At 42.4% G+C, this 24,685-nt stretch overlaps 1 protein-coding gene across 2 annotated transcripts in view; it reads right to left on the bottom strand.

The window, feature by feature from the left end:
- Positions 1 to 24,685, bottom strand: part of UGGT2 (UDP-glucose glycoprotein glucosyltransferase 2) — a 241,848-nt gene that overhangs the window by 164,145 nt on the left and 53,018 nt on the right. For both annotated transcript variants that reach the window (XR_016438638.1, XM_090023359.1), the window contains exons 9-10: positions 19,017 to 19,116; positions 12,651 to 12,711 (exon numbers count right to left, since the gene is read on the bottom strand). Coding sequence is in view for 1 of the 2 variants with exons in the window: in XM_090023359.1 (XP_089879485.1) it covers positions 12,651 to 12,711; positions 19,017 to 19,116 (161 nt within the window). In the remaining variant the exon portion in view is untranslated. The remainder of the gene's footprint in view (positions 1 to 12,650; positions 12,712 to 19,016; positions 19,117 to 24,685) is intronic.

Raw genomic sequence — 24,685 nt, 5'->3', positions numbered from 1 at the left:
GGTTTCATATCAATAGAGGGCAGAGCACTACCAGACTGCTCTCTATGATGACCACCCTAGTCAACAGTAAACAATCAGTCATGTATTTAGAACTTGAAATAAATCCTACTGTAACAATTTGCTATGTGTTCCACAATATTTATATCTAACCCACTGACTTTCTGAAAAATCTGGCAGGAAAGTTCCAGGCAATGTTCTTTCATAATCAGGACTTAATATATTAGTAATATATTAATGCCTAATATAAACAAAAGCTATAGAAATCAGGCAAATTCAAACCAAAGACATATTCTTAATATTTGCCAGTAGAAAATTCATAATACTCAGCAAATGAAGGAAAGTACCACTCAAACTTTGAAAAACTATCCATCCATGCAAGTTTCATGCAACAATAGCTAAACCAAAAAAATTCTATATTGTGCTATATACTAATGAATTGTTAGCAAAGAGTAAAGTATAAATACTGAAAACATATTCCTAAGACAACTGTCATTTCATTAAATGCAACATTTAAGAGACATTGTCAAATATAAAATTCCACTTCTGTATAAAGATATTTCCTCTACATCTTATACTGTAGATAACAAATGAAACTGTGAAAATTGTAAGAAATTTAATTAAAAAATATTTTCCTGTATATTTCCCATGCGTTTCCTTTGAGCATTTAATAGCACCTGTCTTCTGCTAATGGCCTATGGTACTTCCTGTTTCACAAACCATAGATGACTCTACAATTGCATTATTTGGAGGAAGCACATATGTATACTCTCCAATAAATTATTCAAGAACTTCTCTGAATTTGCACTGGTGTGGATTTATTTTTCAGGAACAGTGAGCAGAGACAGGTATGTAGAAGAGCTACAAGATAGTTAACCTCCAAATCAATGCATGGGATAAGGCAGTACTGATTGTCTGAAAGGGCAGCAAGGAGACCCCCACCTATCAGTTTCAGACCTCTACACAGAACTTAAAAGAGATTTCTTCCTATCACTGGAGGCATACAACTCACCTACAAGGCTTTCTATATAATGTTGGAAGAAGCTTGGTCAGAAAGAAAAATCATATCCCACAGTTTACTGGGAGGGGAGAGGAACCAGAGAGCAACCAGAAGGCATAACAGCAAATGAGTGAGACAATTAGAGTAGAAAAAGGCTGACAGATACCAGAAGAATGAGAAATAAGAGAAGGTATACTTTAAAAACCATCCTGCCAGATCATTGAAGCAGTAGAAAAAGTAAAGGGGAATACATCTTATTCCTTAGTCTCCTTACAGTTGTTGGGAATCTTGCATTGATGGGAAATATAACAGGATTCTCTCTCATAGTTCACAATCTACACCTAAGAAATGCCAGAACTAGATCCTGCATGAGGGATGTAGGATGCAGTATTATGTTTAGATTAGGGATGTCAAACTCATTTGTCCCCCACAAGCTACATCTTAATTATGGGTCTTTTAACAGGCCAGATCTGAACTCCAGGGCTTCTTATGGGCTAGATTCAGACCACAAGCAGTAACAACATCATTAAGCCCTGGGGCAAGGCTCTGGAATGTTAAAAGGGTGTTAACACAGTTCCCACTCACCTTTTACCTTGTTGCTGATTTTAGTTATCAACAGCAACATTAAAGTTACTATTTAAATGTTCTGACATTTACACTTCCTTGAGCTACCTGGCCGGAGGAAGTTCAATTCTATTTTTGACTACTGTATTACTGCTTGCTGCAAAAATCACCAAGGACCTCCAAAGAAGAGGGATTTTTATGTGCCCGCAAGTTTATCCCTTTGCTTAGATGAAGAAATAGGATAGCCTTATTTGTAAGATATTCAGGACTCATAGTAGAGATGATATCTTTTATTAGACCAACAAGATTTTAGCAAAATTTTGTTTATTTTGTAAGGCTACACTGTTTTTCAGTGATGTAACTAGCTACTACTTCCTTCACGGAAATTTTTCTAGTAGCCACCTGAAACAAACTTTTGAGGCGTACACATCTAAGAAATAAGAATATGCAACAATATCAAAGAGGTTAAAACTTCATTATACACTGTTAAAAGATTTCTTCTGAATGTTCTCAAAATAGGCATTCAATTAGTTTTCCCATTTATCTTTTCCCACTAGGGGAAACACCTTGCTGGACTTGGTGTTAGCTACAGGGGATGACCTGGTGCAAAATCTTCAGGTACAAGGTAACCTAGGGGATAGTAACCATCGATTGACTGAATTCACGATCCAGCGAAGGGTGGGTAAACTAACCAGTAGGGCTGAAGTCCTAGACTTCAGAAATGCTAACTTCAGTGTGCTCAGGAGATTAGTTAGTGAGGCATTTAAGCTCAAGAGCATTGGCAAAATGGGGGTCCATGAAGGGTGGTCATTCCTCAAGGGAGTGATCCTACAGGCGTAGACAATCTCATTGCACATAAAAGGGGCCAAGAAGTCCTCTTGGCTGAACAGGAAGTCCAGGAAAGCCTAAAAGCAAAGAAAGGCTGTGGAAACAGGAGGTACCAAGGAGGAGTATACCTCCCAGGCTTGCACCTGTAGGAAGTCAGTTAGGAAGGCCAAAGCAGGATTAGAACTTAGGCTGGCAACAAAAATTAAGGAGGAGAAAAAGTCCTTCAGGTATATAGGGAGTAAAAGGAAGGTGCGGAGTAGCATAGGACCCCTACAAGACAAACTCGGGCAATTGGTGACAGAGAGGGGACAAAGCTGTGCTCTTCAATGAGTTCTTTGCATCTGTATTCCTAGACACAGACCAAGACAAATCTCTCAACTGGATCATAGAGAGACGCAGGAGGGACACCAGCCCACCAACTGTTAGCACAGAATTAGTGAAGGGGCGCTTGGAGGGGCTGGATGTATTCAAATTAGCGGGCATGGATGAACGTCATCCAAAGGTGCTGAACGAACTGGCCAATGTCATAGCAGAGTCACTGGCATGGCTGTTCGAGCATTCGTAGTGCTCCGGTCAGGTCCCAGAGGACTGGAAAGGGGCCAATGCGGTCCCTGTTTTCAAGAAGGGAAGGAGGAAGGAACCAGGAAACTATAGGACAGTTAGTCTCACCTCCATCCTTGGGAAAACTCTGGAAAAAATCATTACGTATTACATTTGTGGGAGTCCAGCAAGGGAAATAATGCTGAAAGGAAATCAGCATGGATTCAGGTAGACCAGCAGGAATCAGCAGGTAAATCCTGCCTGACTAACCTTGTTTCTTTTTACGACCAGGACACAAAAATTCTTAGACGCAGGAACCGAGGTAGATGTCATCTACCTAGACTTTAAGAAGGCCTTTGATCCAGTATCTCATTCTGTTCTTGTAAATAAACTGACAGGCTGTGATGTAGATGATTACTTGGTCAAGTGGGTGGCAAACTGGCTTAGGGGTCGCACCCAGAGAGTGGTGATGGATGGGTCAATATCAACCTGGAAAGATGTGGGCAGTGGAGTCCCACAAGTTTCAGTCCTTGGACCAGTGCTATTCAGTGTCTTCATCAGTGACTTGGACGAGGGTGTGAAGAGCACCCTGTCCAAGTTTGCAGATGATACCAAATTATCAAAGGGTTAACACAGCAGAGGGTAGGGAACAGATCCAGGAGAATCTGAACAGGTTAGAAAAATGGGAATAATGAAACAGGATTCAGTTCAACAAAGACAAGTGCAAAGTGCTGCACCTGGGCAAAAAGAACCACCAGCACACTTAAAGGCTGAGGATGATCTTCTCAGCAACACAGCAGCAGAAAGGGATCTTGGAGTCATAGCTGACTCCAAGATGAACATGAGTTGTCAATGTGACAAAGTGATTAACAAGGTTAACCATACTGTATCATGCGTTAGCAGATGCATGATGAACAGGTCCAGGGGGGTGATACTTCCCCTCTATGCAGCACTGGTCAGACTGCAGTTGGAGTACTGCATCCAGTTTTGGGCACCGCACTTCAAGAGGCCTACAGGCAAGGCCCAACATGGAGAGACTGAGGGACCTAGACCTCTTCAGCCTTCGCAAGAGAAGGCTGAGAAATGATCTTGTGGCTGCCTATAAATTCAGCAGGCAAGGGCAGCAGGGAATAGGAGATGTTCTATTTACTAGGGCACTCCCTTGAGTAACTAGGAACAATGGCCACAAGTTGATGGAGAACAGATTTAGGTTGGTCATTAGAAAGAACTTCTTCACAGTAAAGGTTGCCAGAATCTGGAATGGGCTTCCAAGGGAGGAGGTGCTCTCCCCTACCTTCGGGGTCTTGAAGAGGAGACTGGACAAGCACCGAGCTGGGGTCGTCTGACCCCAGAGCTGTTTCCTCCTCAAGGCAGGGGGTTGGACTTGATGACCTACTGAGGTCCCTTCCAACCCTAACATCTATGAATTATTTTAAAGCACTACAAAACCACAGCAGCACTGCTAGTTAAATGGAATAAGCATGCACCTTCCTATTTTAACCTTATTCCAAATGCCAGGTAAAAAGTGACTAATCTTTTAAACTACAAGAACTTAAGTTCATGCACGTATGAAAATCATAAGTATTGCTGTAAGTGGAAAGGTAAAACAACCTCCAGTAAGAAAATTAGAGGAAGATAAGATAGTACTCAAATTTTCCTGAACTTCTTTGTACAGAAAGAATCTTCATTTGCACAGAAAGAACCCTCATTTACTATTCTCAGGAGTTATCAGGCAGGGCATCTATATAAGAATGGAGATGTGGACAAGAATTTGCTTTGATCACATTAACAAACAAATTGTCCTTTCAGCAGGAGAGGGAAGAAGATCTCAACATCTCCAGAAAGACTTTTTTCCTCAGAAGACTGATTCCCATGTTCTGGAAGTTAGAGGCCAAAACTGCAAAACCCTGTGTTGCACAAAAATGCAGAAATGAGGGATAAGGACCATTCCACAGGACAAAAGAATGAAGAGCCACATGCTACCAGTGCCTCTCAAACTGAAGGGGTGTAAAGAAAAGACTCAGAGTCTATAACCAGTGACATCCAAACAAATTTCTCAGGCACTTAATTCTGAATGGATGTTTCTGATGAAGTACTGCATGCTGATGAAACCAAAGTTTTAGCCAACAGGTCTTAATTAGCAATAGAGAAGCAGCAGATAAATCTTAAATGGTAACCAAATCTAAGTCCACACAATACTAGATAAAAGACCTGACACAGGACTTGTAGCCCTCAAGCACAGAGAATTCCAGATTTGCACCATGTCTGTGGCCCCTGTGCAATCTCTGATATTACTGGAATTGAAAGACTCTAATGAGTTGGCAACAACTGGTAAGAGTATACATATTCCTGTATCAGTAAAGTTTGGCAGCAGCTTGCAGAATTATCACAGAGCTCTTCAGGAGAAAACCAAGCAAATGGAACAGAACTGTAGTACTGAATGTTGCTGATATTCTTACCAATAGTGGATTTCTTATTGAAAAGCATAGTTCTGAATTCTACAGGCTTAGGGACACAATTAGGTGCTAATATTGCTAACTGTGAAGGAAAAGACTGTAACTGGCTGATCCAAAGTAAGCAAAGTTTAACACTAACAGCCTTATTACATCTGAGGCTATGAGCCACACAAATCTTGATTAATGTTAATGGCAGCTTAGACTCTGGAGTAGTCACGCCCTTAGTTTAGAAACCTTCTCTGACTGTCCCCCACCATCACTGTTGTGACTTTCCAACAGAGGCCTGGAGAGCAGTGGCATGAATAGGAGCTGTAGCTGCGAGTTGCTACTATGGCTAGGTACAGACATTCAAAAAGCCTGAGTCAGAATAGATCTAAGTTATGTGGTTTTCTGTAAGCAGCTTAATTTAGATCAATAGTGAACAGAATACACATTCATTTTTGGTGTGAGGGGCAAGGGGATCCAAATCTTAAACCAGGCTCCATCATTTTTAAACCAGTTTGTGTGTGCTGAAATTCTGTTCTGTTTACGGGTATAGAGTGGGTTTCGATCACTTATACCAGAAAAAGTGTAACGTGTGTACCTGGCTTAGAGGGCAGGTATGCCAGAACAGGCTTCTATCCATACTCTATGGTTAAAGGGCATGACAGATTGAGATACTGGAGGACTTGAACTCGGGCGGCACATCTTGGGGAGTAGCCACACCTTAATTTAACAGGAGCTGGGCAGTGCGGTTCAGAGATAATCCTGCCCTGGAGCGATGCAACTTTGAGGCACATAATGAGTAGTTAAAACCACTTTAAGGTGTTAACATATGGACAATCCAGGGGTTAAGAGCTCCAGGAGCTCCCCCAAATGACCATGCCACGAGGCCTTAAATAAAACTATAAACACAAGAACAGAGATACAGATAACAGCCACTAGGTAAGGAAACTGGGTCTCAAAGGTTTCCAAATCCTCAGATGTTGTGGAAGAAAGAACTGGATGGGACAGAAGGTGATGTTCATTATATAATTTTCACAATACATACATAGTTCTGCAAGGGGGTATTAATTTCGTCCCAATATTCACTACTTTCTAAAGCAGTCCTGCTCTGATGCACATTCTTTCAACATCCAAAACTGAGGTTGATACTGACAATAATGTAGGCATTGCTACTTAAACAGTTAGCAAATTATTGTATTGAGTCATGAGCTGTGTTTAACTTTTTTTGTCTTATTCACCTACAGCAATCCTTACTACAGACTCTTTTTACTGCTGAATGTAATTTTGACTACATCTAATCATCATATGCCTTTCAACCTTTAATACTTTTTAGTCATTTCCTTCCATTACCTTTCCAACTTCCATTATATTAGAAGGAAATCATTCAGTTATGCACAGCAGGAGATCATATCTTTCCTGCTGCTAGATGGATGTATTGTAGCTCAAGAACTTGCATGGCAATTTATAATGCCGTAACAGCGATGTCTAGAGAAGTGGCCCAACTTTTATTCACGCAGAAAAGTTTGTTTTTTTATAATGATTTTAATAATGATAACAAATTTATTGTTCCTTTTTATTTCAGAAGTAGGATTTGTTACTGGAGGACCTATTTTTATTTTCTGTCTGTTTTTCCATAACTAAAACTATATAAAGAGCTGGAAAACCTTGTCACACATAAAAGGAACAAGAGGGATTTTGCTGCCCACCACCATATGAAACAAGGGCAATCTGATCTAGATACAAGACAGTTTACTAGGGGTGCACCAATAGAGACTTTTTAGGCCAATATCAATCACCAATTTTTAAGCCATATTAGCCAATAACAATATGATTGCCAATATGCGGCCCGGCAGCATGGAGACCAGTGTCCGACTGGTAAGTCTGTTGCGAAGGAAGGGATAAGCAGGGAGGAAAGGGGAATGGGGGGCAGACTGAGGCCCCCTAGGTGAGGAAGGGAGTGGCCCTGGGGCAGATGCTGACCAGTTGGGATGGGGTGGGGTGCAGGATAGAGCTACAGCTCATCTAGGGGACCTTCGGGTGGTGGGGAGGAGCGTCTCCCACTGTTGCATGCACCACGGGAAGGCATAGGGGGCATATGCCCCCGTCCCCCCAGATCTATACACAGGGTGGGGCAGGCTTCTGCTGCAGGCTGGGGTTGGGGGTGGTGCTGGGTTCTTCCTGGCAAGAGGGGTGGGCTAGGCTGCACTCAAGTCAGGTGGCAGTGGCACTGGGAGGGGGGCTATGGCAAATTTTGGGGTGGCTGTAGCCCCCTCCATAACCTGTCTACCAGCGCCACTGCCGCCTGCCCTGAGCACAGCACAGCCCAGCTCCCCCATGCTGGGAAGAACCCATCGCCTGCCCCTGCTCCAGCGCTAGCCCCACTCCCTCTCTCACTGCAGGGGCCTTGTCTGCCCCCCCAATGCCCCTTCCTTCCCCCACACCCCTTCCCCAACAACTGCCTTACCAGCCAGACACTGCTCTCCACACTGCCGGGCTGCACTCTTGGCCACCTGCATACTGCACTGCAGCTCCATGCATGCATGTGACATTTAACATTATAAGCCACATCAGTTGAAAAAAAACAATTCCCAGTAATGTCAATTTTCCTTTTACCAGTACTGATATGATATAGGACCAATGTATCGGTGCACCTCTACAATTTACATAAACAATCATCTTCTGGGTAGATTTTATGAGATAGGATAATCATTCTGTGTTTGAGTTTGATGCTAGCTTCCTATTATATGTCTTGAAGTGCAGAAAGCATTTCAAGACGCCTTTGAAGTACAAGCCATGAAGATGTATGTGCCCTTTGGAGAGTTCCAAAAATGGAAGAAATGTTCCAAAATATTACCTATTGGAATGAGGCACTACTCATCAGCACTTTGCTTCTTCTTACATGTATGTTGTGTGGATTGTGACACGGAAGCCTGGGTCCTTCAGCAATTCTACAGTGCTCCTTTCTCCCCACAAGCAACAACAGGAGTAGGATGAAGAACAGGACAGGCTGTTTAGTAGACCGTCTCCCACAGCTCCACCTCTGCTCTCCCAGATTGCCCACACTGCCCAAAACTAGAGACCTCCTCATCCCTGCTGCCAGGAGACTAGAGATCCTCACCATAGTTGTGGGACCCTTGTCCCCTCACTGGGAAATCAGATACACCCACAACCTGCTGCAGCCTCAAGATCTTACCCTCCCAACCCTGCTCTTGGAGCTTGGAACCCAGCTCTTCAGTGTCCAGTATCCCCACACCTTTCTGCTTCTGGTCTCCTGGTTCTGGCATGGAGGGGGACAATCCATATAACTGAAGACAGCAGCAGGAGAGCATGCAGCTGCAAAGATTTTGACTCCAACCACGGGGCACAACTACTGTATATGTTTCCAGTAACTGAAGTGCTATGCTTTTGAAACATTTTAAAGTCCACTGCACTAATACATATTTGAAATGCTATTGAAAAAATATTTGCCTGCAAGTTCATAAGGTATCATTCTCTCTGGGACATCTGGTAACAAATGTGACCAAGATGAAATCAGAAAAGAAGTTTTAAAGCTATGATCTGGAACACCATCTGAAGTTCACTACTGAAATGTACCAAAAAGTTCTGCAAGGGTCATCTTCAAAATGGCTTGAAAGAAACTCCATTTTTTTTTTATTGTTCATCTTTCCTAAGAAGTCATTCCTTCCTATTTTTAGGGCAGAAAAGTGAAATGATATGGAAGTTACAAACAACAACTACAACAACAACATAATGAAATTGTGGCTAACCATATATGTCAAACAAAGTGTTACTGTAATTAGGAGCTAATTAAAAGGGGGCTATTAAAAAAGTTTGTGGAATGCTGAGGCCCAAGGGTAAAAAAAAGAAAGTTCAGCCATGTCACAACCAAAAAGCAAGAAGCAGCTAAAGGACTGCAAACTGCAAAACTGTTGCATGCATACCACGGAAATTCTTTAAAATTTGTTAAAGAATGCATAACTTGATCACCTGATCATCATAACAGATTTCAGTGCTTTACCTACCCTGGAGACCTTCAAAAGGAGACTCAATGCACACCTTGCTGGGGTTTTTCCTGTCTAGAGCAGAGGGGCTGCAGCAGTCTTTCTTGCCTTGAGCAGGGGGACTGGACCCAAAGAGCTCATGAGGTCCCTTCCAGCCCTAAACTTCTGTGAATCTGTACTTAGCTGCTTTGACCTTTACATGTATTTTTTGCAAATTTCAGTGCACCAAATTAAGTTTGAATGGCAGTCTAAATCATGTAAAGTAAGTGTGTAGCAGTGAAGTATGTTTAATGGGAAACAGGCTCAGTTTTCAGCTACTGATGTCCAGTCATAGCAAGGTTTGGGTTTTCAATGGGAAGACTCTTTGTAAGTGCAATAATATTGTGTTGGGTTGTTAACTGTAATCCATTAACACACTTTGAAAATATATTAGTTATTAAATCATCTCAATATTTAGGCAGAGTTCCTCTTTGTAGGTATGTTCAGTAATTTCTTCCTTGTTCTCCCTATTCAAGGGAACCTTAGACAATCCAGTGCAAGTGGAACAAACATTGCCCTACTTCAGCTTGCTATAGGAAGCTTCATTGGAAGGGGAGTGAAATTACACTGTGTATGTGAAGTTAGAATAAAATCCATGAAGCATAGGCAGCATGAATTCTTATATATAATATTAAGTTAAATTTCACTGCAGATGCCACCAGAAATCCCAGAGTGCTGTGAATTCCAACTCACCCAATATCAAGATTAAGGTTTAAGATTGTTTCAGTGACTGCTTGATTGAAGTTATTAAAGTACACAGTTATTTCTTGCTGTAGCCTATTAGAACAAAGTAACACAGAGAAAACTAAGTGGAGAGATGGTTATCATGCCAAAAGCAAGGTCATCTGAGAATCTGCTGACAACTGTTCCCCTTAGCACAGACTGAGCTAAGAAACTGGAAGTGATGAGGTCCTATTTAACAGTCAGAATACTGGCTTAATGACACAGACACAGTCAGCCCTTGTAAGATTCTTTATACACATAGGAATATTGATCTTGAGCTTTAAACTAGGCCTGTACTAAAAGTAGGGAGTAGCTGACAAGGGGTTGTAACATTCAGCATGAAACATAAACCTTAGGCTCTGCTTTAAGGCAGAAGCTAGAAATGTGCTCATGGACCACTCGTTCTCAACCATTTTAGACTCAAGGCACCTTTTGGAAAATGCTGACTCTTAGCTTTCACCAAGGGCTTGACCCAGTGCCATGGCTCCTAGTGGAGGGTGCTCAGCCCACAGGTGAATGCATTGGTGTGATCCTGCATGCCACAGCCGTTTGCCACATGCCTCTGAGTTGGACAATCTGACACAGATTCTTGTCGAGGAGCTGGCAAGAAGGAGGTGCTATTGGGGGTTCCAGGATCCTGCAGACTACAGGCACTGCCTGGGTACAGCATGGCTATCCTGGCAGGTGAGATCCCCCTGATGGTGCTATGGGGAGTGGGGAGGTACTGGTTCCATGCAGCCCACCCCTGATGGCAGTTCTGCCACTACCTGATGGCAACTCTGCCACTATGTTTGCTCCTATTTAAGCCCTGCCAGCTATGTTACACAACTTTGCCTGGCTGTACTCCCCCAGGTAACCACTAGCTACCTGCCTGCCACAGCAGCCATGTGATGCTGCAGTCTGGATCCACATCACTTTCTGAACAGCCCCTGCCAGAGCTCCTCCCTTATTGGGCAGCACTGCCAAAACCCACTGCCACATGCTGCTGCTGCTGGCACTGCTGCCTGCTCACTCACATACTCACTATGAGGAGCCTGCTGTGGCCAAGGGCTTCAGTCCTGGCTGGTGGTGGAACTCGCCACAATCCCACATATCACCCTCAGCCCAGGATCCCCATGCTACCCTACCCCTTTGCTAGGGGACCACTGGACTATTTAACTGATATAATAGGAGGAGGCTACATGGGTAATGTTTTAAAATTATATTTACATCCCTAATACACAGACAGATATAATTCTCCATTTGGGCAATCAGTCCTCACTTAGATGGTAATAGCAAATCAACAGAATCATAGTTGGCAAATATGTCAGTATCTTGATTGAGAACAATTTTTAAACTAAATAAGGAAACTCATAAAAGACAGTCAGAAACTGATTTGGAAACTTGAAAAGGTATAAAAACTTCCCAAACTGGCTCTGAAGTAGAAAATAATGAGTTACATATGACAGCAACGGAAGTGTTAAAGGAGCTCTTATGTGGTCATACTCAGGCAGCATAGACAAAAAAGAATAAATTCACTTGGAGAGCACACTATATATGAGAATTCATACAGTATATGCGTCATAATCTAGATAACATTTTTTATAGAAAAACATATACTATATGTATGTAATATATGTACTTGCATAGTCTACTGATTTATGTTTGACTTAGAATGGCTTATTTAAAATTAAAACCCGTCCCTATAAGATATTATATATATAAAACTTCAGTTAATGAAAAGCAGCAAGGAACTGTCCCAAGAGGTTCATTCCAGTCCTTTGTTTCTATTATTTAAACATTAATGACCTGATTTCTCAACATGATGAGCCCTGAGAGCTCCCTTTTATCTCAATATGCCCACGGTTGTTCACTAAGCTCTAGAAACAATGCTATATATCCTTTCATTAGTTGTGGACATAGAAGAGTTAGGGAATTAAACACCAAAGAAGTAAAGAAAAAGTGAGGTTTGAAATCTATTACCATACTGAAATTTACAAAAAGATTAAAATGAAAATACCGTATTCTTTCGCATACACACGCACCTTTTCCCCCACATTGGAATGCATGTATTAAGCAGGAAAGCTGATTTTCTAACTGGAAAAAAAAACCCTGCTTTGATTCCTGCTCCACAGTGCAGCAGCTGTGGCATTATTATTCAGGCATCATTCTTTACTCCAGAGATGTTAATGATCATCTCCTTTGTTTTAACGGTCTTAGTGTTCCATTAATCAAACCAACCTTTCTTAAGGCAATTTTGCTATCCACTAGCACTTATTTAAGCTTTAGTTAAGTAGGAAAGGGAGGATGACTCATCTGAAAATTGGGCTCTGTCTCTGCTGTATGCAGCTATAACACGGGGAAAAAATATTCTGCTTTTCAAAAACAAGATGCATATTATATTCCAGGACATGTGTATGTGATAAAATATGGTAATTAATTCTCCATCATTAGAAATAAGTTGTAATTTGCTTTGCTAATAAGGAAATCTTATTAAATTGATAGTCACTCTATGCAAAATTTAAAAAACTGGCAAACCTTCTGATTTTCCTCTATTTCATTTTTCATTTGTTGGTTTACAGGAACTCTGGTCAAAGATCTGTAAGAATAAAATACTGATATTACTCAACTATCTTGTATTTAAACTAGTATTCTTCTTTATCATATATATGGTGTTTTAAGGGCTTAAAATCAACCTGAACAATTTCCCAGTTGTTGACTTAAGCATAAAGTAGATCCAACATTATTCAACCTTCTCTGTATTTATTTGAAAGCAGAAGTGTTAAACATGTGGCCCACAGGCTGAATCTGGCCCATGGAGTTCGGTCATTTGGCCTGCAGGGTGTTCTCATAGGTGGGGATGCCCAGTTCTGAGGGCTGGATTGAGCTAATAGCGCTTGTTGCCATGGATGCCAGAGCCCCTGTGGGGCTGATGTTAATCCTTGCAGCTGCCAGAGCTGCTGCTTCTGCATGATTGTGGAACCAAAGGAGTTAAAACCACTTGCCCTCTCCACACTACTACACCCACCACTAAAAATGCAGTTTTGAGTTTTCCCTGCTGACTAAGATTGAAGGCAGGAAGAAAAGAAAGCAAATAGAAGCAACATTAACTCGCTAGGTTCTGCCCAAAAACAATGGTTCTGGCAGGCATGGGAATTAATGCTGCTGCTCACAGGACATCCAGGCCACGGGAAACCCTGCAATCTGGATCTAGACCATAGGAAGCTCTGAGGGGTCAAACAAGTTTGACGTTCTGTTTTATAGAATATCTAACGTATCAGAACCAGTGATATTATTTCACTATCCAAACTATTATCCAGTCCAAAATTTGAAACTTGGATGTTTTGAGATAGGCATCAAACTCTGTATTTAGGTACCAAAATAAAAGTGGCTTGGGGAATCCCCATTTTAAAATTTTGTCCTACTGAAAATGACAAATGTGAAGAATGAACACTTACAAAAACAGATTAGTGTTGTTTCATTTTAATCAAGGAAAAATGTGGATTTGAGGTTATTTTTTTAATTTGACAATTGGGGATTTTTTTTATCAGAGAAAACCAGGATCCCTGGTGATTATAGAAGGGGTTTGGGATTGAGATTTCTGGATTCTGTTCCCAACTCAGCCATCTAATTTACAGTCTTGGGTTAATTACTTAACTTCAGCGCCTCAGTTCACTAATCTGAAAAACTGTTGTAATAATAAAAAGTAAAGTATCTTATCGTCATAAAGCAAGGCGCCATAAATGTTTGTAATACTCTACAACAGCACTGAAAGCGACACAATAGCAAACTCAAATTATTAATCATAAGTTTCCTTAGTTATTAATGGCTTTTATCCTGTATTCAGAGTAAACATGGTTTGTCTCCTTTAATGTTTAAGAAAGCTCTTTTAATTTTTTCTTTCATGATGTTATGATAAATGGGTTTCATTTGTAAATATAAGACCCAAGCAGGCAATTTAATTTCACCAAAATTTGGTTGCATATTTTTTCTGACAATGCCAATTATCACTGATGGTTAGATATCACAGTTAGAAAAGAAATATTGTACTTTTCTACTTCATTTGATCTTTTACATGATTAAATCTTATGCTTTAACACATAACTGCAGTTATTTCAGCAATGTTATCTGTGGATCTGTGCTTTTAAGAAAATGTGGAGAATCAAAATCCAAAAATAAATAAGCAAACTAAGGACCCTACCAAGCCATTTTTATTTTAGGTATCAAGAAATATTATCCTAGTACAATGGCACAGAAAAAAAAAGAAGTAACTTGATTCAGCTCTGACAAGAATCCTCCTAGAGGTAACCCCATACATTACTGATCTGGATGATGGGATTGAGTGCAGTTAGCAAATTTTCAAATGACAAGCTGGGTAAAGCTGCTGATATTTACATTTGCATTGCTCCCAATCACCTGACTGGTGCTCTGAAACATGAGTGCACTGGCCACCCAGTGAAGTTATAATAAAATTCATGAAGCACAGGCAACTACCTGCCAGTTCAAGGGAAGCCTAGTATCATGGTCCTGGGCTCCTCCTGAACTGGCAATGGGGCACAACTGGGATCTGATCCCCAAACCACAATCATTTGTCTTGTCATGAATGTGTGGCATGGCAGCAGGTGCAATTGTTGGGACTATGGCTCAATCCCATCACACCTTTAACTGAATACCCATCAGCAGCCTTAGTGAAACACCTGACCTAGTAAGAGTCACAGTAAACAATTTCCCTTTGCCTGATGAGGAAGATCTTTGCTCCCACAAATGAGATTTGGTTCAATTTGGGCAGGTTGAGAAGTCTAGATTTTTCTATCTCCTCCCTAAAAACTGATTCTGTTACTGCTTTGATCCACCATGCCAGGAAACTCTTCTCACAGTAAAAAGCAAATAAAACTTAAAGCCAAATAGTTGCAAAAATAGCTGATTTATTATTATTATTTTATATAGCCTTATCTTATTCCATACTTTCACTAATGAAAGAGAATGGTGGCCAAACAACACAAAGGAAAATCATTTTATGAATGAAGCCGAAATCAAATTGGAGAAATAGAAGTGAGAGCTGGAAAGGACAAAGTATTCCTAGACGGTCATTAGTCATCATTCTGCCTGTCATAAACAGTGAGGAGGAATTCAAATTCTGCAACATCAAAGACAACAGTATAAAAATACAGAACGGTGCTGTATAAAAATAAATGGTACATGTTTGAGGATGACATACATACCTCAACTTATGCCTTCACTTCTCAGCCATCCCCAAATCTTCCTGACAAAGGCTTTATAACCATACCACCACATATTTCCATGCACATAAACAATCTTAATAAATATCCTGCTACCAACCTCTGTGAACTATTTTAATAAACAGCATAAATGGTAGGGCATAGGGGCAAGAATGAAAATCTATATTTGTTTTCAAAAAACATAAATTCTGATTCATATGAAAGGTTAAAAGAGAAGAAAATATAACACAAAAGACTGACAGGAAAACTTGAATCTAAATTAAAAATGCCAGCTAAAGATCCAGTTGAAAAATGGAGGACAAAGTTAAGGACATAACACCATTAATCTAGAAGCCTGGAAACAGTTTGCTCTGCAGGACACTGCTTTCAGGGAGCCTGCTACCAGCAATAAGCAGCATTATAAACACCACAGAGCTTACATAACATTTTCCCTATCATAAAGTATTTCTGTAATTGATGGGAATTATTGCTGAGAGTTAATTTAGCCAAAGGAATAACTCAGCCATTAAATAAGCAGGGCACATTAAGAGGCTGAAAACCAAAAAGTAAATTTTGTAGCAATACCAACCTAGTAACTATCGTTCTAGCTTTATAGCATTAGTTTCAAAAAATGTTTATGTAATTAGTCATTGTTTAAAAAGAAAATGCTTGTCTCATTTGTATATCATCATATTCAGCATTATTTGTAGTTTATTATTATTTGTATTAAAAAAGCCCCATAAACCACAATCAGGATTAGTCTCTCATTGTCCTTGGCAGATATAAAATACAACATAAACCCTGCCCAAAGAGCTTAAACTCTAAAGAGAAAGTGGATGTAAAAAAAGTGGAAGGGGAAAGGAAAAGATAAAGCTGATGTGACATTAAAAGGAACATAAAAGTTACATATATTAGTAAAGTGGAAGCTTCAATGCTTTGAGGCTTTTTTGTAGAAAGGTAAGTAAATAAAACATATTAATGAATCATTAACTGCTATTTGTCGAGCCATTAGGATGGATGTCAGGAAACCCATATTATTACTAGTGCTATGCATTATTATTTTGTATACAACAGCACGATTTTTATAAACCAGTACATGGTGTTTCAAACAACAAAAAGCCTATAAAATTAATTTTCAAAAAACGTATTAAAAATATCTTTTGTCACATCATCTTCATAATTGTTAAATGTAGAGAAATTACCTTTGCAAAACACTATCTCAGGGTAACCATACTGCTGGGAAATGGAGTGAGGCATGAAAACAAGGCTCCTCACTGGAAAGGCTAAGAAAAGGGAACTTTCAAAGCAGCTGCGTATTTAGAAACAGTCTAAAGACCATTTCTGAGTACAAATACAATTTTTTAATTTCAATTTCAGTAATTACAATTTTTGTTTTGAAGTTAGAATTTGTCTATGCCACTGATTCTCAACCTTTTTATGCTGAAGGCCCCCCTCAGAAAATCCCAGCTTTTAATTTTCATTTGGTTTTTGACTATAGAAAAATAATGCACCAATGCATCTGTTGCAAAGAAGTCAAGATGACCACAACAGGTCAGGATGTTTTTTGACACTATGAATTTCAACTTGAAACCTCTGGGTTTATTTTACGAATTATGTAGGTTTCTGCACACCTAACAATGGTAATACTACATGGCACCGTACATGGCCGCAGCACCTTGGTCAAGAATTACTGGTATACATTACTTCCTATTTGCAACCTGCAGAAATCTGCTGATACCTGACAGCTGAAAAATGACTGGTCTACTATCATTGTTCAAACTGACTACAATGAAAAAAGGAATTAAAATTAATTGTATTATTACAATGCTTTCAAAATAACTACATAAAGGGTTATTAGTAACGCAAATTAAGAAAGGCAATATGGTTTGTTTTATAGAATATGAGCCTGATTCAGCACTCATCTCCTCCACTCTTACTGGTTAAATGGAGTTATTTGTGACTTACAGTAATGTCTGAGAGTACTAGTAATTAATATTTATATAAATTTGTCTTGTTTATAATCATTTTCACAAAAGACTGTCTACCTTATGATTTGTATGGGTTTTCCACACAGCAAAGAGGGAGACAAATACTTTTAAAAAATAGCTAACCATGGTTATCAAGCCAAAAACAGCTGTAGGTGCCTGGACTGCTGTAATACTTTTATCTGTATTTTTTTGTTATTTTACTTGTTATTTTAAGTTGAAAGTCTGCCTTTAAAAAAACAGAACTTTAAAACCTATTTACTCTCCTGTACAACTAAATGAAAGCAAAGGACAGTTAATCTTACACTGCAGTATTCCTTTCTTTTACAGAAAATCAGTGAATACAATAAAGAAAGTTACACAGGGAGTAACTCCCTGCATTTAGCAGCATTTAGCACACCATCAAGAAAACAAAAGCCTCTCTCATTAGTTCAAGCTCTTAAACAACTTTTCCAAGGAAGGAACAGAAGGACATTACCTGCTGACCTGTTGATAAGCTCCAAAAAGCCCCAAGGGACACTGCCCTGTCTGCCTTTGTCTTTTCTGCATTACACAGACAACTCTCAGCATTAGCTAGCATACCACATGCTGGCTACTGTCCATGCTGTTGAGGAGGGGAGGGAAGTTGGTAAATCCCTGCTTGAGCAGGGAGTGGTGAAGGGGGTGGGCAAGGGGAAGCTAGGCAGACCTTGGAGTACCTGCAGTCTCTGCCAGAACTCCAGCAAAGGGGCAGAGGGACAGGGTCAGCCCTGCTCTATAGCAGACAGCCCAACCCAGGGCTGAAAAGCATCTGAGATACTGGGGGACTCTAGTTTTAGTTAAACCAGGAAGGGATCTGGGACAGACATTGCATACACCAGTTGAGCCAAATCAGTTAAGTCTGATACTACATTTAACCAAGTTTACCTCAAACCAGTTTCAGCCATTTTCAAACTGGTTTATGTACATTGAATGTCTGTTCTGTTACAGGCTTAAACCAGTTTCTGATCACTTAAACCAGTTTATGTGTAATGTCTGCCCCGAGCCTAGAGGGTAACCGTATTTTGCTTCCTATATAACTCAGTAGTTGACACAAATAGTTGTAGGACAAGTTGTCACATATAGCACCTGTCATAGATAAAGAATTACTTAAAGTTGCAAGGCATGGTCAGAACACAGGAACAGTAACCTTTTATACTGGCACTGCTTACAGCAGTCTGACAAAGAACATTATTTTCTGTAATGAAGAAAGCCTGTAAAACTCATGGTCCTTATATTCTTTCTGATTTCTTGAAATATTGAAAAAGTATTGGGGAGATCTTTTGCTAATGAGCAACATAATAATGTACAAACACTCAGGACACAAGTCTGTTAATGTTATTTGTATAGTATTTCTTCCATGAGTAGAAAGATCCCCACTGAAGTCACCAGGACTAGTCATATAAGAAAAAAAAATTCACACCAGGAAGTGTGAATAGGCCTTAAAATTGAAAACATGGTATCTCATGTATCCAGACAAAAGACTGTTTACAAGACCTTTAAAAGATTAGCCTTTCTGACCATTTTCTCACTGAATTAATTTGAAATCTATGCAAAAAAACCTATATAAGCACCATTATCTCCTCGCATGATTTGGATATAAATTTCTACAATGTTCATTAAATTCAAACACAAGCATCAAATGATAATTCATATCACCATAAAAAGCAATTTTAGCATACCTGGCTTTTATAGGGAAGTTCTGTGCAATGTCTTTCATTACCGTTAAGACATCATAAACAGGGGATGATCTAATTTGAGAAGCTGCTTGAAAACTGAGATCTGTAAAAAAACAAAATATCACTGGAAAACACAATATAAATCAACACAGACTCAATTTCATAAAACACAAACACGTACAAATGGTCAAAACTCTTCACATTTCACTTACATAACACCCATCCAAAAATCTTAAAACATTAACATTGGAAGGTAAGTATACAGATGTTAGGAAATGCTAATTTAAGTTTCCTGTACAAACTTACCACGGCATGCCTTCTGTGTATAATTTTCTAAGTTTATGCAAAAAAAAAATTCCATCATGTAGCATCAGACTGATTACTACAGCAATATCAGTAGAATTGGACCTTAGAAACAACAAATAATTCTGCCAGTTAAACTAAGGGAGTAATTTACAGCAATAGTACTATATTTTTTTCTATGCCAAACAGCACTAAAATGGAAGAGAACATATATTTTACTAGTGGAGCTCACAGGTATCTGTTTTTGGCCCCCCAAAAGGTGAGAATCAAGATTCCTGTATGCTAGTTCAAGCTCTGGAGGGAGAACATACTCTAGCAGTCACTGACGCAGTTACCTATTTCTCACAAACCCAACATCTTTTGTCATGCTGTAACATAGTGCTTCTTTCTCCATACCTGGGTCCTTGTCCCATGCTTACTCTCTCCCTGTAGTCAGCCCCAGTCTCTATTCCTCAAGATCCTAATCCTTACCTTCATCTCCTTGCCCATCCAGTCCTTCTTGTTCCCTAAGGGTGTTGACAGAAGTGATATTTTGTCACATGATCAGCCCTTTGAAAATGCTCTACAGCTGTGCCCTGACAGAAGTCCACAGCTGCAGAATGTTTAATAAGTGCCCAATCACGCAACAAATGAACCCTCATTACGTAAGGGTTCAGATGAAGGTGCTCCAAAGTTGAGTACCTTCATTAACTTCTGTTAGAGCCTGCTTAGGAGCACGGCTGGGCTCATGGTACAGAACTGGTACATGGACTTCCAGAGCCCTCACCACCGTGCAGCTGCTCCAGCCAGCCCTATCAACCACCGGCTCCATGACACCACCACTGAGACCACCATCACCCTCCTGTTCTACCAGCTCTGCCGCGCCAGCCAACACTGGTGACAGCGCTTTGTGATGCAGGAATGGGATGACCAGTGGGTTGACAAATTCTGGATGACCTGGTCCACCTCTGAAGACCTGCTGTGCCAGCTTCAGCCTACCTGGAGCACCAGAACACAGAGAAGCGCCAGGTCATCCCTGCTGACACCTGCCTTTCTCACTGTCCACACACACCCTACCTCCCCCCAGCACCACTCCAGGACACTCACATTTGTAATGAAAACCTTTATTACCCTCAGAAACTCCACCTCCACCCGCCCAAACTCCCCTCTCAACCAACCAACTCTGTGGGAGTTCACTGCAGGGCAGTGGGCAGGGCCCAGGGGCTCCGGCTGGCCAGTTGCTGCTCAAGAAGCTCCATGTGATGCTGCTCCAGGGCCTCCAGCCAGGCCTAATGCACCTGTTGCACCTGGTCCTGTGCCTCCTCTCAGGCAGTCTACTGGGCAATGTCTTCGTCCCACCAGGCCAGGTCCTGCACTTCCTGCTGTGCCTGCTCCCATGCTGCCAGTTTTCAACTGATGGCACCAGCCACTGGAGCAGGAGCATCCAGTCTCTGGTGCACCACTGGCCAGTTGGCGCATCTGGGCAGTTCCAACGGCAGGTGGCAATGACCCTGCTATAGCACTACTGCAGGGCCCTACAGCCTCTCCCCCGTGTCCAACTGTTGGTCCTGAAGAGGCAAGAGACAGAAGCTTTTTGTGCCAGTTTGCAACATTACAGAGATAAGATGCTGTGCACCCAGGGCCCTGTGCTGCCCAGCCTCAGATCAGAGGTTGGCCATATGCAGGTGCTCAGAGACCATGGAAACCTGTCTGGGCAGGGCCGGGTCCAGGTGGCCACTGGCCTAGCCCCCCAGCCCCACTTGCTCCCCTGGGACTGGCAGCCTGCCTCCCCTTACAAGGGCAGGCCAGGCCAGGCTGCTAGCTGCACCTGCTGCCACAGCTCCAGATCCACCCACCCTGCAGGCCAACCACTCTACTGCGCTGCTGCATAGCCCACGGTGCCCAGGCTCAGGGTGCCATGGGGCTCCCAGACAACTGGGGTAAGGGGCTGGTCACACCCTGCCCTCTCTGCAGGAAGCCTCTCCAGGGAAGTGCCATGGGGCTTCCTCTACCTCCCCGTGGTGCACCATAAGCATACCCCTGCTGCATGTGCCCCGCGTAGTGTGCAATGAGCTGTTTGTACAGTTGGAAGGTTGCCCAAGCCACTGTGCCCTGGATCCTCCTAGTTTGGGACCCTGAGCTATGGCAGCATGGGAAGCAAGCCTGGGCTGCCCCGCAACCTCCGCCACCACCTTGATGGCTACCTGTCACAGCACTACATGTCCCTGCCCCCACTACCAAAGAGGCTATTGTCACTGGCACTGACATCTTCCTTGGCATGGGAGCAGCCTGTGCCCACCCAGCTGTGGGGACACAGGCTGCTCAGTAAAGTTTTAAACTCTGTCACACCTCTCTGCATGTTGTGGAGAAGGGAGCCTAGGGCCAGAGAAGTGCAGGCAGGCCAGGCAGGGAGCAGGGGCAGGGGTAGGACTGGGGACTGGAAGGGACCTATCCCAGAGCAGGATTTACCACATGACTAGGGTTGGCAAGGCTGACAGCTCAGCACAGGGCTCCCCATCAGTGATGGCATCAGGCCTGCAGTGAGTGGTACGCTGGTTCCCAGTCAGGGGGCACCCCTGGGGAGGATCTGGCATTGCTAGCAGCCAGCAGTGCCATGGCCAGCCACTCCTTGTGGTGGGGTGTGGGGCTGGGATGAGAGTGAGGCAGCTTCTGGGCATGGCTCCCCAAGCTGCCAATGATGAAGTAACCAAGGAGAAGGGTGGCGCAGAGTGCTGAAGGCCCGAGGTCCCCTCCTCTGATGACGTGCCACCGAAGACACCAAAGCAGGGTGAGTATGATGGCAAGCCACCCCTGCTAGTAGCACTCACAGGTGTGCAGCCTGCCTCCTGGGGAACCAAAATGTGGGTCAGCTACCTCACGAAGGGCATGATCTTCTGGGTAAAACCAGACTAATGAGTGAAGTCAATCACAGCCACCCCCTGTGCTCACAAGACCTTGGCATTCAGACAGCACTCTCGCACTATCCAGGAGCGGCCTCATGCATGCATACTGACTGAAATGGCCTGATAAATGTGGGCATTCAAGCGCCTGCCCCAAACACTGTCTGTGGATGTCAGCCTAACCCCAGAGTGCCACAAGGTTGTGTACCTCCTCCCAGGTCCAGTTGGGGTTCGAGGCACTCAGGATCGGTATGGGCACCTGGGCAGGGCTAAGACTCGATGGGGATGATGTGCTGGACACGCTCCCCAGGCCAGCTCTCTGGGTCCCTACACGGCTGTCCCTGTGATGTCAGCCCCAGAGGACTGCCAGCAGCACCAGGAAAGGGGCATGGGCAGGGACATGGAGCTGCAAGGCAGAGGTGTTTCACCACAGCGTCTACAAAGAGACAGAGCTGGGGTTGAACAGGAGCAGAGAGCAGGTGTTGGCTTGTTCAGGCACCTGGTATATGTGCCCCAAGGCACAAAATGGCTAGAGGCTTTTATAGCCTGTAGCTAGGGGCTGTCAGAGAGAAGCACAGCCCTAGAGGAGGAGAGATGGCCAGCTAGGAGCCCTGGGGCTGGGATCTGGCTGGCCTCTCTAGTGGCTGGGCAGCACTAAGGTCCCTGCGATAATGAGTATTATTGTGTCTACACATGTGTTAATGCACTTGAACTCATTGTGCCTAAATTGATGCTTGCTTTATGTAGGTATGAAATTTAGGTATGATTAGGCTAAAATCGCCATTTTTAAGGTGCATTAAGGGCATGCATATGTAGACATGCACCCTTAAAGTGCCTGAAATAGGGCTAATATGCATTAAGTGCCCACGTGTTGTCATGCTCTCTGTCTCTTTGTCTTTTCCTAGAAATCCTCTGATCTAACTGGGCCCCTACCACGTGTTTTTCTCCAATTCTCCCATTCCATAAACTCTTTTCCTGCCACACCCATCTGTCTCATCTACCCCTGGCTCTCAACCAAGTGTCCTTTTCCAACCAGTCCCATCACATTGCTCAGCTGGTCCCAATTTCTGCACTCATCCCAACCCTAGCTATCCATCATACCCTTCTAGTTTTTGTGTCATCCTCAGGCTCCTTGTCCCAGTTTACTCCCCACACTAGTCTGGTCCTTACTCCTTTTGCATTTGAATCAGGCATCTTCCTCCTTCATACTAGGTCTCAGCCAGGGACCCAGCTTACAGCAGCCCAGAACTACAACTGAAGAGGAAGTTCTGATTAGACCAGGTCACATAATTCCCATTCCAGACAGAATCTTCAGGGAAGCTAGCTGCTAAAATCTTAGTTCCTGTTGATCATGTGAGAACTGTGACATTCAAAGCTTTCCTGATTTTTTCATAAGGACAGTAAAAGGCATGTCCCTGACACTGGAGAGATAGCTAACTCCTGATTTTTTTAAACTAAAAAGTAACAGAAACTCCTCTTTCTCCAAAACTGTGAAGGGACTTTCTTTATTACTCGAAAACCTAGAAGAAATCAAACTTCTTGAAATAAATATTCAGAGGTGGAAAGAGGCTGGAGAATATTTAGAAACTAAATACAGTAACCTTTTGTATTGCTGTATTTGTTTGAATTCAGATGACTCTGAATTTAAGATTTAATTGAGGTAGATGTTATCTACTTAAATTTTAAAAAGGCCTTCCATATGGTACTTCATCCTAGTCTCATAAATAAACTCAGTGGCTATAATACAGACGTTTACGTGGTCAAGTGGGTGGCATGTTGACTTAGGGATCGCACCCAGAGAGTGGTGGTGGATGGGTCAGTATCAACCTGTAAAGATGTGGGTAGTGGAGTCCCACAAGACTCAGTCCTTGGATCTGTGCTGTTCAATCTCTTCATCAGTGACTTGGATGAAGGCACGGAGAGCACTCTGTCCAAATTCACAGATGATACCAAATTATGGGATAAAGTTAACACACTAGAGGGGCAAGGAACAAATCCAAGTGGATCTGGATATGTTGGAAAAGTGGGCAGAACAGAATAGGATGCAGTTCAACAAGACAAGTGCAAAGTGCTGCACCTAGGAAGAAGGAATCACCGGCACACTTACAGGCTGGGGGAGGACCTTCTCAGTAGCACAGCAGAAAGGGATCTCAGAGTCATTCTTGACACCAAAATGAACACGAGTCATCAATGTGATGAAGAGATCAGTAAAGCTAACCGCACTTCATTATGCTTTAGCGGGTGCATGATAAACAGGTCCAGGGAGGTGATACTTTCCCTCTGCACATCATTGGTCTGGCCACAGTTGAAGTACTGCATCCAGTTTTGGGCACCACAATTGAAGAGGGATATAGACAACCTCAAGGGGGTTGTGAGGAGGCCCCTTGTATGGTTAAGGGCCTGCAGGCAAAGACCTATGAGAAGGGATTGAGGGACCCGGATCTCTTCAGCCTCCATAAGAGAAGTCTGAGAAGTGATGTTGTGGCTGCC

The sequence above is a fragment of the Crocodylus siamensis genome, chromosome 1, assembly GCF_052110815.1.
Source record: "Crocodylus siamensis isolate JL-2025a chromosome 1, ASM5211081v1, whole genome shotgun sequence".
NCBI classification, from domain to species: Eukaryota; Metazoa; Chordata; order Crocodylia; family Crocodylidae; genus Crocodylus; species Crocodylus siamensis.
Note: the sequence above shows the minus strand (reverse complement) of the source record. Positions and strands in the feature narration are given on the sequence as shown.